The sequence below is a fragment of the Prionailurus bengalensis genome, chromosome A1 (assembly GCF_016509475.1).
Source record: "Prionailurus bengalensis isolate Pbe53 chromosome A1, Fcat_Pben_1.1_paternal_pri, whole genome shotgun sequence".
Taxonomy (NCBI): Eukaryota; Metazoa; Chordata; class Mammalia; order Carnivora; family Felidae; genus Prionailurus; species Prionailurus bengalensis.
Window position 1 is genome coordinate 203048266 of NC_057343.1, and position 12053 is coordinate 203060318.

The 12053-nt window shown below is 36.5% G+C and overlaps 1 protein-coding gene across 1 annotated transcript in view; it reads right to left on the reverse strand.

The window, feature by feature from the left end:
* The window catches only part of PARP8 (poly(ADP-ribose) polymerase family member 8), a 180584-nt gene that overhangs the window by 40399 nt on the left and 128132 nt on the right, over nt 1-12053 (reverse strand). The window contains 5 exon segments of the mRNA XM_043598792.1: nt 3721-3816; nt 3919-3969; nt 5661-5819; nt 5821-6226; nt 6752-6877. Coding sequence (XP_043454727.1) covers nt 3721-3816; nt 3919-3969; nt 5661-5819; nt 5821-6226; nt 6752-6877 — 838 coding nt within the window.

The following is a 12053-nucleotide window of genomic DNA, read 5'->3' on the forward strand; positions in this document are numbered from 1 at the left end:
AAACAAAACTGGGAGCAAGGTGCAGAAAATACCAATAGCAATTAGGATATTTCTATCACTTACTATAGGAATGAGCTGCCATTAACTGAACCATGAAGAGCAAACTCCCAGTGAAATGTGTAGTAAATTTCCAGGATGTAAAAGTAGTCAGTTCAAATACGTGGTGAGTCAAGAATAGCATTACGGTTAAGAACCATGGCTTGGTGCCATTGTCCCAGGGCTCGAATCTTGTGTATATCGCTTACCAGCAGTGTTGATATTAAATAAATTACTGGTTTCTTCATCTGTGAAGCAGGGGTAATAATAATACCCACCTCATAGGGTTATGATGAGGATTCAATTAAATAATCCATGTAAAACACGTTCAACACACGATCACATAAAAAGCACTCAAAAGCATGTGCCATTAATAACATTACTATTATCTTCTGGAGTGAAGATTGCATTGCCCTAGATCAAGCAATAGACCAGGATCCACAGAGGAACATTAACAAAGTAAAAATGGACCTCCTGAATGGGATAAACTAACGTGACCAAAGCATTCTCCTTATTTTCATTGTAACTACACATTTCCATGTATCACACAAAAATAACAAACTTGCACGAATATTTAATAAACAAATGCTAATTTAGTTAATTTAGGTTTCAGAATAACATTGTATCTCTTCGAGAGAAAAGCTAACTGATAAAAAAATAGTGTATGAGTAGCCAGAAAAACTTTTTATAATAGGTTTCCCATAAACAAGTAAAATAAAACAAATATATCATACAATTTGACAGATGATTATGATCATAAATGGCTATTCTATGTTTTTTTAGAGTCTAAATCTTGAAATGCAAACAAGTTCTAATAGAATTGTCTCTTTCTACGCTTTGTAATTTGTCTTTTCAAACATATTCCCAAGAACAGGACAAATTTCTCTTAAAAAATACAGCGGAATCTAGCATGGTGCCTTATACTTAGGAAGTTTTCAATAAGCATTTATGATGCAGTTTTGAAATGAGGCAGAAGCAGGTTCAAAGTCCAGCTTTTGCCTATACTTGCTGAGTGATGCTGAACAAACTGCTTAACCTCCTTCAATCTTAATCCCCTTATTTGTACCATGAGCACAAAAATACACAAACCACAAGAGTTCTGTGAAAATCAAATAAGGAAGCAATATGCAAAATATGTACACACAGTGCCTAGCGCACAGCGCTCATGTCATCCGCAAACAGAGATCATTTTCGTTTTTCCTTTACAGCCTGGATACCTTCGAATAATTTTGCTTACCTAACCGCCCTGGCTATAACCTCTAGCACAATGTTGATGAGAAGTGGCAAGAGCATCACAAAGAATGAACTAACTTAAAAATAAACTTATCCAAGGTTGTGCAAGACCCGAACACTGAAAACTACAAAATAGGATATAATTTAAATACATGGAAAATTTTCCTGTGTTCCTTATGGACTGGAAGGGTTACAATTTTTAACTCAGGAATACTTCCCAAATTGACCTACAGAGCCAGTGCAAAGCCATTCCAACTGCCTTTTTTGGCAGAGATGGACAAGCTGACCTTAGAATTCGTACAGAAATGCAAGGGACTCCAAATAGTGAAATCCAATCTTATAAAAGAAATACAAAGTTGGAGGACTCGTACTTCTTGCTGACAAACTTAATGCAAAGCTACAGTAAACAAGATAGTGTAGTACAGGTGCAAGGACACACATACAAGTCAGTGGAATAAAATTAAGAGTCCAACAAGAGACCAATACATCTACAGTGAAATGATTTTCACAAGGGTGTCAATATCATTCAATGGCGAAAGAAGGTCTTTTCCACAAACTGTGTGGAGGCATTCGGATACTACATACAAAAGCATGAAGTTAAAATCCAATCTCACGATACACAAAAATTAACTCAAACAGGATCAATGACTTAACTGTAAGATAGAAACTATAAAACACTTAAAAGGAATTAGGCAACAGTTCAATTGATAAATATGGACTACATAAAAATTAAAAATTTTTGTGTGTCACAGGACACTATCAAGAAAGTGAAAAGGAAACCCATAAAATAGGAAAAAATATCTTCAAATCACATATCTAACAAAAATCTAGTATTCAGAATATATAAAGAACTCTTAAAGTGCCTGGATGGCTCAGTTGGTTGAATTCTGACTCTGGATTTCAGCTCTGGATCTCACGGTCATGGGATTGAGCCTTGTGTCAGGCTTCACACAGAGCATGGAGCTCGCTTGGGATTGATTCTCTCTCTCCCTCTCTCTCTCTGCTCCTCTCCTGAATGACTGCATGCTCTCTCTCTCTCAAAATAAATCAATAAACTTTAAAAATAAAAAAGAACTCTGAAAACAACAACAAAAAAGAAATAGTCCAATTAAAAATGGGCGACAGATAAAAACAGACATTTCTCCAAAAAGATGTATAAATGGCCAATAAGCACAAGAAAAGATGCTCGAAATCACTAATCATTAGGGAAAGCGCAAATCCAAACCACAACGAGATACCACTTCATGCACACTAGGATGGTTATTAGGGGGGATTAAAAAGGAGAATCGCAAGTGCTGGAGAAGATGTGGAGAAACTGGAGCCATCTTATACCACTGGTGGAAATACAAATGGTACAGCCACTGTCAAAAATAGTTTGGCAGTCTCTCAAACAGTCAGAATTAACAGATATCCCAGCAATTCCATGAAATGATGAAAAGATCATTTAATGATATCCATTAAATGTCATACATCCATACAATGTAAAATTATTACACCATAAAAAGAAATACAGTATTGATACACACTACATGGATGAATCTTGAAAGCATTATATTAAGTGAAAGAAGACAAAAACAAAAGGCCACATAATGTATGGTTCCATTTATATGAAATGTCCAGAGGAGGCAAATTCATAGAAACAGAAAATAGTTTAACAGTTGTCAGGGGAGGAGGGGAGTAAAAAAATTGGGAATGACGGCTAACAGTTATGGATTTCTTTTGTGGAGGGGGAATGGAATGTTCTGGAATTAGACAGTGATAATAGCTGCACAACACATGTGAACACACCAAAACCTACTGAATTGTATACATTAAAATAGTGAATTGCATGTTATATGATTTTATCTCAATTTAAAATTTGCAAAAAAAAAAAAAAAACTTGAGATTGGATAATTCCTCCCAAAATGCACCAACACACATTGATTCTTATTTCTATACTCCTTCAATAACACCCCAAATGTGTCAGTGATCTGGCATTTCTTGAAATCTTTATTCTGACTCTATGCATACTACTGCATACCTCTTCTAACCTCTACCCTTCAAGCATCTTAAATTGTGTGGTTTGAAGACACACTGTTTTCAAACTTACACCTGTATATATACACCTGTATCTATATGTATCTCTCTATCCATCTAGATCTATGTCTATTGATATTAATAAAGATACAGATAGATAAAAAATAGATGGAAGGAAAGAAAGATGATAGATAGGCACATATAAGAAATACAGTAAGAAATATTTTACTAATATGAAACTACTTGCTGTTTCACAGACTCCTTCAGAAATAGCAATTCACTTGTTCAAAATTATACCATTATGTGTATTAAATAATTTCCTTAGTAGGAGAGCATTTGCTATAAATAAAGTTATTTACTTATTTACTTTTATGTCTCAACTTTTTTTCATTTATATTCTGTATCAACAATGGTATTCTATCAATGAGAACTTACCCTAAGCATGGGGCCATTTTGAAACACGTGTGGCTCATCACAAACCACACAGTATTCATTCAATACAGGGATCCGCTGCTCAGCAAACTCAATTGTCTGGATAAAACAATAAAGAGAAATAATGAAGTCAAGTTCATAAAGAATTTGGAAACCCATCAAAAGCTAAAATATTTCTGCAATGGATGGCTTGGCTCCTACCTGCACTAGGAAGCCGCGATCTCGTATTGGAATGCATTTGGCACCATTTGGCTATAAAAAGAAAAGTAAAAGAAGAAAATAATTCTTTAACTTGGAGCATATATAAATTACACCTTTGACTTTTTGCAACAGTGAATACAAGTGTTATCTAAGATCACCTGTTACAGGAATTAAATCAGTGATTACGACATCAAGACTTTAGGATTTCTTTATTATAATATACTTTCTGCCATTACTACTGCAAGTCTTGTCTAAGCTAAATGAATAGTATTCTTAATTTCTGATCTCTAGTAAAAATGGTACTTTTAAATGTACACAAAAGCTCGTTTCCTCTGGTACTCATCGTCAAATGCCCCCACCTCCTCATTTAGACTACTTTAAGCTCATTTTACAATGAGAATTATTCTTCCAAGGAAAAATTAGACAGTTGCTGAAGGGACTATTGTACTGTATTAGGCTTAATCATACAGGAAGACAGGAAGACATTTTCTTTTACAGAATATGTGAAATTCTCTTTCTTAGGTGAAACTACCATGGGAAGAAACTTTCTAGTATGCACCACTCTGACATTATTTTCTATATGCCCTTACTGTCTACTTCTGTTAAGAAATGGGCTTTTAAGGATGTCCACCTAAAATTATCAGCATACTTAAATACATTTTCTTAACACAAATATAATTTTACGGTATCATTTACAATGTAATTTTAGAAACAAATCTATATGAGAGCAGCACAACTTTCTGAAAACGTATCTTGTTTGTTTTCAATTTCATCTATGGCTAGCTGTATCCATATTAATGGTTAAGAGTTAGATATACCCTTGCCCCAACATACACACGTTTACTAAAAGAAAACATTTTTAATCAACTATGTTATGTAATTAATATACATAAAATAGGTTTGTTTCTTTATCTGAAATCAGCTGTAATGTTGATCACTCTAGAGGTAAATTTCGTGTAAGACTGACTCCCAATAAATTCCACACCAAAGGGCTTAAGTGTTAATACAGTTACCTTCTGGCCCCATCTCCCCCAGAAAAACTTCAGGATAAAGTGACTTCAGTTTTATAAAGCAGACACTGAAAGCAGCTTTAAGTGAAGCTCTGGGATACGGATGGCAAGTGTTTCTTTTCTTTAGAAGTTACGATTCACAGGTGAAGTTTTCCTAATATATATATTTATATCCCTATAATATTTATATATATGCAAATTTACTTATATACAAATAATTTAAACATAAATATATTATATACTATTATATACTATATAATTATATACTATGTTATATATTATATATAACAGGAAGGACACTACTCTGAATTTATTAGTCAAACTCTGTCCTCCATCACTTATGTAAGAAAACGAGAGAACAGATAAACCTACTTGATAAAACATTAAAATGCTATGTTTGCTTAAAAGGATAGGCTTTGTGGATCCAACGGGCTTCCTTCCATTTTTAGCAGCATTCATGACCATAATAGGAATTTGAACTAGACCTTAAATCAACAGCTACATTTATTTTTTCAGAATCAAAACGAACATTCCAGCACCAGTTGCACGTGTCTGGTATGCCAAATGATTTCCAAAAAGGAAAAGGAGGAAATTAAAAAAAAAAAAAAAAAAAAAAAAAAAAAAAAAAGAATGACAAAACATCTTCTTTCCTCTACCAGATCTTACAAAAACAAAAATCTCTCCTGCACCCTAGCTAACGTTTACGAACTCAAGATGAAAGTATTTACGCACAGCAGGCTGGGAAGATGACGACGAAGAGGGTGTTAAGATACCAATAAGCCCTGAGGTAAGAGAGAGCCTCCTGCCCTCTGCGTTAGGTTCCTTGAAAAGCTCCGTCTTGGATGACTTGGGAGCGCTGGAGTAAGACTTGCTGAGCAATTTGTGGTTTTTTCAGTCCGTACAACTCTTCCATTCTGAGATTACTGGAGTAAGACCTGCTCAACAGTTTGTGGGGCTTCAGGTTGGCGTTGTGCTCGCATCGCGGATCTCCAGAACAAGACCGAGTCAACAGTTTATGCGACTTCAGTGCCAGGCAGTCCTCTTGCTTGCCAGCTGCAGGGCAGGGCCGGTTCAAGAGTTTGTGCGATTTAATTGTCGTCACCGCCTGCTCAGCCCTGGGGTCGCTGGACAGGGAGCGACCAAAGGTCCTGTGCGACTTGCTGGAGCACACGTCGTCAGCCTTGACAGTACTGGAACAAGTCCTCCGCAGCAGCTTATGTGTTTTGGAGATTCCATCTTGCTCAGATTTCAGCTTGGATTTGCTTTTACCACAACCAGGGGGAGGATAACTTGGCGACCTTCAAAATTGAACAACAATTAGTACAGGGCAAATCACGAGTAAAACACACCATGGAAAAGACCTGTGAGGCTTTATCACTTCAACTCTGCTACAAACACCGCCTTGCTTTAAATACAGCCCATCCAGCTCAAACTGAAACCAACAGTATGCGTAGAGGGATCACATGGACTGAACTGAATTATATTTTTTCCTGGAAAGCAAAGCAAGATTATCAGGGTTTTTTTCCCCCCTCCTATCTATCTCAGAGCTCTATACAGAAGCAATTTTGGTACAGAAAACTCTATGTGCCTAGAAAACGAAGAATGCCATTTTAGTATATTTAACTCACGTTAAGAGAACAAAAACTCTAAACGTAGAAAAGAATATGTTTTTGATGGAACGGATGTAACAGTCTGTTCTCTGAAGTCACACAGAAAATAAACAGACGCCACAGCTATACAAAGAATGCTTGAAGTACAATAATCATGGAGCTTCACACGCCCAGAATTCAGTTAAGACCATGGTGAAGTAATCTGTTACCTACCTGCGCAAGGTAGTAAATAAATGCAGGGGGGACTTCACCTTCTTGTCAGACAGCTTCTTACTGTGCAGGCAATTGGATTTTTCTTTGCTCTGTTTCCACTGCTGTGTAACAAATGTCTGCATGATTCTGTCAATCCAAAGTAAGTCTGTTATCACAGTTCCAAGGTGATTTAATATGAGATTTCTGTATTACGTACAGCATGTATTTCTCAAAGGAAAATAAATGCACAGTAATTGGTGAGATTCTAATTTAGAATCATACAAGATGTCTCCAAATGTAGGAAAGCATTATACAGAAAATTTCTATGATTTGACTGCCATTTTGGTTAATAACTCATTAATTACTGTGATAGGATTAATAACATAAATGATAAAGGATGTTCTTTTAAAGAAATTTAGGGGTTCCTGGACGGCTCGGTCGGGTAAGCATCCAATTCTTGATTTGCCCCAGGTCATGATCTCGTGATTCTTGGGATCAAGCCCCGCACCAGACTCTGCACTGTGAGTGCAGAGCCTGCTTGGGATTCTCTCTCTCCCTCTCTCTCTCTGCCCTTCCCTCTATCTCTCTCTCAAAAAGAGAGAGAGAGAGAGAGAGAGAGAGAGAGAGAGAGAGATTTAGAATGCCAGCCTTTAGGACCAACTTTAGCCGAAGTTCTTCAGCCAAAAAAAAATTCACAATTCTTTTGTTGGTGCCAGAAACACAGTCTTAAAAAAAATGTTTGATAGTAATTATGCTTTTATCTATTAAGATACAAGTAAAGTCAATTTCTTTTCACTTGATTTGCTTATGCAATTTTCTTCATAAAAAGGGAAATAAAATGAAACTGCAAAAACCATAAGTAAAAATAAACCATGCAAAACTGACTCTATGGAGAAATACATAATCAGCAAATCTTATCTTTCAGCACAGCCCATTCACCTTTAAATACAGTGTGGTTTAAAAAAAAAATGTGTGTGTCTCTAAAAGCTTTTAGTTACTATCATAAAGCAGGAATTTGCTAACTCTGATCTCAGTATTTTCTAAGTTGAGACCACCGCACATCACTGTTTTATGGCAAAGAATTCTGGAACGTCCATTGTGGACGTGGACACAGCACTGTTTTCTGAGGCTCCCAGGCTGCGACAACTTGTCGGTATCTCACCTTTCAGGTGGAAACGGTGGAGGGTCCCTTAAGGCTGATACTAAAGTAGACATAATATTTTAAACATTATGTATACAATAAACATTTTGATTTTCTTTCAAAAGTCAATTCAGTATTGCCTACTTTTCATGTTCCTCTCAGCTTTCGGGGTTTTTGTATTATTATTATTATTATTTTTTTTTTTTTTTAGTGTTTCTTTATTTTCGAGAGACAGAGTATGAGTGGGAAAGGGGCAGAGATCTCGAGAGGGAGACGCAGAATCCAAAGCAGGCTCCAGGCCCTGAGCTGTCAGCACAGACCTGACACGGGGCTCGAACTCACACACCCTGAGATCATGACCTGAGCCGAAGTTGGACGCTTAACCGACTGAGCCACCCAGGCGCCCCTCCTCTCAGTTATTTCTAACACAGATTGCTTTTGGAGCAAAAAATGGTACCAATATTTACCATTTATAATATATCAAGGAGTAATTTATACACAGATTATTTTTCTCTTTTAACTCTTAACACCCCCAGACAGTAGCTACTATTCACAAATAAGCCTAATGGTTGAAATCTGCCCAATTTCACCTGGTTAATGAGTGGCAGAGCTGATCCAATATGGACTGACCTATGTTAGCAACTCACTCAAAAGGGACAGGTGTGACCCTTAGCACTAAGACAATTTCTCAAGACCCTTCGGGTTTTATCAAATTAACTCAGATCATCAGAATGTATAACCTCAGACTTCCTACACCGATCTTTAGAAGAAACAGCCATTATGGAATAAGTTGGGGTCTTCCTAAGCCACAGAGGTGGTGAGGAAGAAGGGGACAGAACTGCAGTCAATGATGCAGGATTCCAAATTTGCAGTAAATTCACCTTAGAGTTCAGACCAGTGGAAATTTTTATTTTGCACTTAATTTTTGAAGATTTTTTTTCACTCAAGATTTCAGCAAGATTTAAACGTAATAGTAATATTAGGGTCTTCGGTTTTCCCTGTACCTAACCTGCAATCTCCAGTGACCCCACCCTCTGTACCAGGCAGATTCAGATTCTTTTCCTCATATGGGAAATTGCCATTCCTGTGTACCATTCCCTAAGAAACCTAGTCTATGTTTCTCTTTTACTTGATAGACTAACTGGAACAAAAATATAACAAGTCAGTAGCTAAAGTTCCAATTTTCACATTACATTAGCATTTCTAAAGTGTGACTTCAACATCTAAAATGAGTTAATTCTTAAACTTGGACACCCAGATCCCTAGATGCTCTTGGATTCAAAAGGCGGGAATTAACTGTTCTACAGGAAAGTTAATGCTGTGTTTAAAGTTAATGGTAGTGCAAAATGTACGCATGAGCACGTCTGGTGTAAGGACCACCTCCTCATAATGGAGAGCCGCCATGAGATTTTAGTCCTGGCACTGGTGTTTGTGTTTACTATTATGCTGGCACCACGGAGAGCTGCTACAGTTGCCACTGGCTGATAATAAAAGAGAAAAAGACTTCAAAGCTCAATTACACCAGATGATGTCATAGTCAGCTACATCAACAAAAGTTCCAAGGTAGTTCAAATAGAGCATAGAGAGTGCACAAGGGCAACACTGTTGCTTTCTTCGTGCTGATTTCAAAAGGATTAGGCACTCAAGGAGCCCGCACTACATGCAGACGGTGGTGGTAACAACTTCAGCAAAACAGTACCATGCATCAGATTAAATTAACGTACTGATTTTACAATCCAAATCTGAGCACTTTATTTTGATTTGCACCTCAGTTATAAATTGAATTTGGTTTACGGATGAACATAAGGGAACGGAAGCAAAAAGAATATAAAAACAGGGAGGGTGACAAAAACACAAGAGACTCTTAAATATGGAGAACAAACAGAGGGTTACTGGAGGGTTTGTGAGAGGGGAGATGGGCTAAATGGGTAAGGGGCATTAAGGAATCGACTCCTGAAATCATTGTTGCACTATATGCTAACTTGAATGTAAATTTAAAAAATAAATTAAATAAAAATTAAAAAAAATAAATTGAATTTTGTTTTAAGTGAAAACTCAACATATGAAGAATCTGAACCTAATTTTATGTTTGTATTTAAATTCAAAGATTTGCAACACTTTTTTTCCTTTTAAAAACAACTTAAGTCTGATCAATGGAAATTCAGTATAAAGTCATACACAGTTTAAAATCATTTCCATGGTCTCTGTTACACTTAGCGTTTGCATGATAAAGATTCTAATGAGGCTGATCACTATACTATATCTCTTAGATATAGTGTAGTATATCTGTTAGATATAGTATAGTAACAGAGCAGAGCCTGATACTGGGTTTGATCCCACGACCCTAGGATCAAAACCTGAGCTGAAATCAAGAGTCAGAAGATCAGCCAACTGAGCCACCCAAGCGCCCCTCTTCCAGGGGCCCCTCTTTTAATGCCTTCACATTCTCCCTATATTCATTCTGTGCTGAAAATATATCCCAAGTCTAATATAAAGCGAAGGGACAGCTACGAATATATGAAAACCAGATTAGTGGATGGGTCAAAAATACTGATCCGATGTCAAACTCTGACTCTACTGCTGTGACACAAGTACCTTGCTTAATCTCTCTGGGTCTCCGTTTCATTATCTAGGAAGTGTGGATAGTGACAGTACCTGCTGGACAGGGGTGTGGTGAAGATCAAGTGAGTTAATGTAGGTAAAGTACTTACTACAGTGCCTGACATACATTAAGCATTGCATCAGCATTGCTGCTGCAATTGTTAAGCTGGTCTAGTTGCCAGAAACAAACCAGATAAAGAATCACAGAAAAAGTTTGATGTGTTCCTTATCTGCCGAGAACAAACCAGAGCAATAATGAGAAAGGGGCTAGATTTTGAATCTGCCTTCCTAACTTGCTATATGTTTCTGGAAAACATATTTCAGTTTCCTCTTTTACTTTATGGTGAAGATGAGTTCAGATGTTTTGAAATCATGTAATTTTAGACCAGAAGGGATCACAGTCAAACTCAGTTATTTACAATGAAGGAAAAGTACGTTAGATTAAAATTTATCAGGAATCATTAAAAAAAAGTTCTAGTCCATATCCTAAACTGTCCATAGAACTAAAATTTATCCACAGAGTAACCTTTTTTAAAATGTTAACCACTTAGATGGAAATATTAATAAAATGTTACATAGTCTACAAAGTGATTAAACAGCAAACATAGAACATAGCTTTCCTTAATTTTTCAGAGTTGGAATTTACACATCACTTCTTTTTCTGAGCCCAAACGATATACTCAGACATCATTAAGGGGCAGAAAGTTATATATTCTGCATTTTTATAATTCTTGTCTTATTTGGATCAACATTTCACTTAAAAAAAAAAGGTTAAGTGCATAACAAAAGTGCATAAAGTTAAGAACATGGACTTTGGATAATCAGGTGTCAATACAGGTTCATCAGCTGTAACACACGTATCACTCCACTAGGACACCCTGATAGCAGAAAGGCTATGCACCTGTGGGGGCAGGAGGCGTATGGAAAATCTCTGTATCTTGTTGTCAGTTTTGCCGTGAACCTAAAACTGCTCTACGAAAATAAATTCATCAAAATAGAAAAAAAAAAATAACAACAGGAAGAAAATTGGGTGAGAGGAAAGAAAATCAGAGGAGGGGGAATAAAATTATGTGCCAACTTGGATGGCATAACACAGGGGCAGGCTCCATGCTCATTAGCTCCAAGACCTGTAGGATACTGGCTCAACACAGAAAACAAAATCTAACTGAAAAAACAAAACCAGTTCCACTGGAAAAGCATACCTCATCCCCGTCCAGGAAACTGACAAAATTCCTCAGTCTTATATTTCTTTTTATAAGGACTCAAAAGTCCTTATAGAGATCACATTCTATGTGCTAACCGTATGTTGTAAGTTGAATTTAGTTTTAGAGATGTACGATTCAAAATGTTAAGGGTTTATTATCCAATTTTTATATGATCATATTTAAACCTAACAGTAGGAATCTGCAAGAATACTCCCTTATCTTAATTTCCTTTCACATGTAACCCACACATAACTCACATTTGAGCAATGTAAACTCATAAAAACTTAGATGATTCTAGAGCTCTATAATATGTACAACCCTTAATACCTACCCCACATAAGCTTCCTTTTACATCTGTAATGGTCAGGTAAAATGA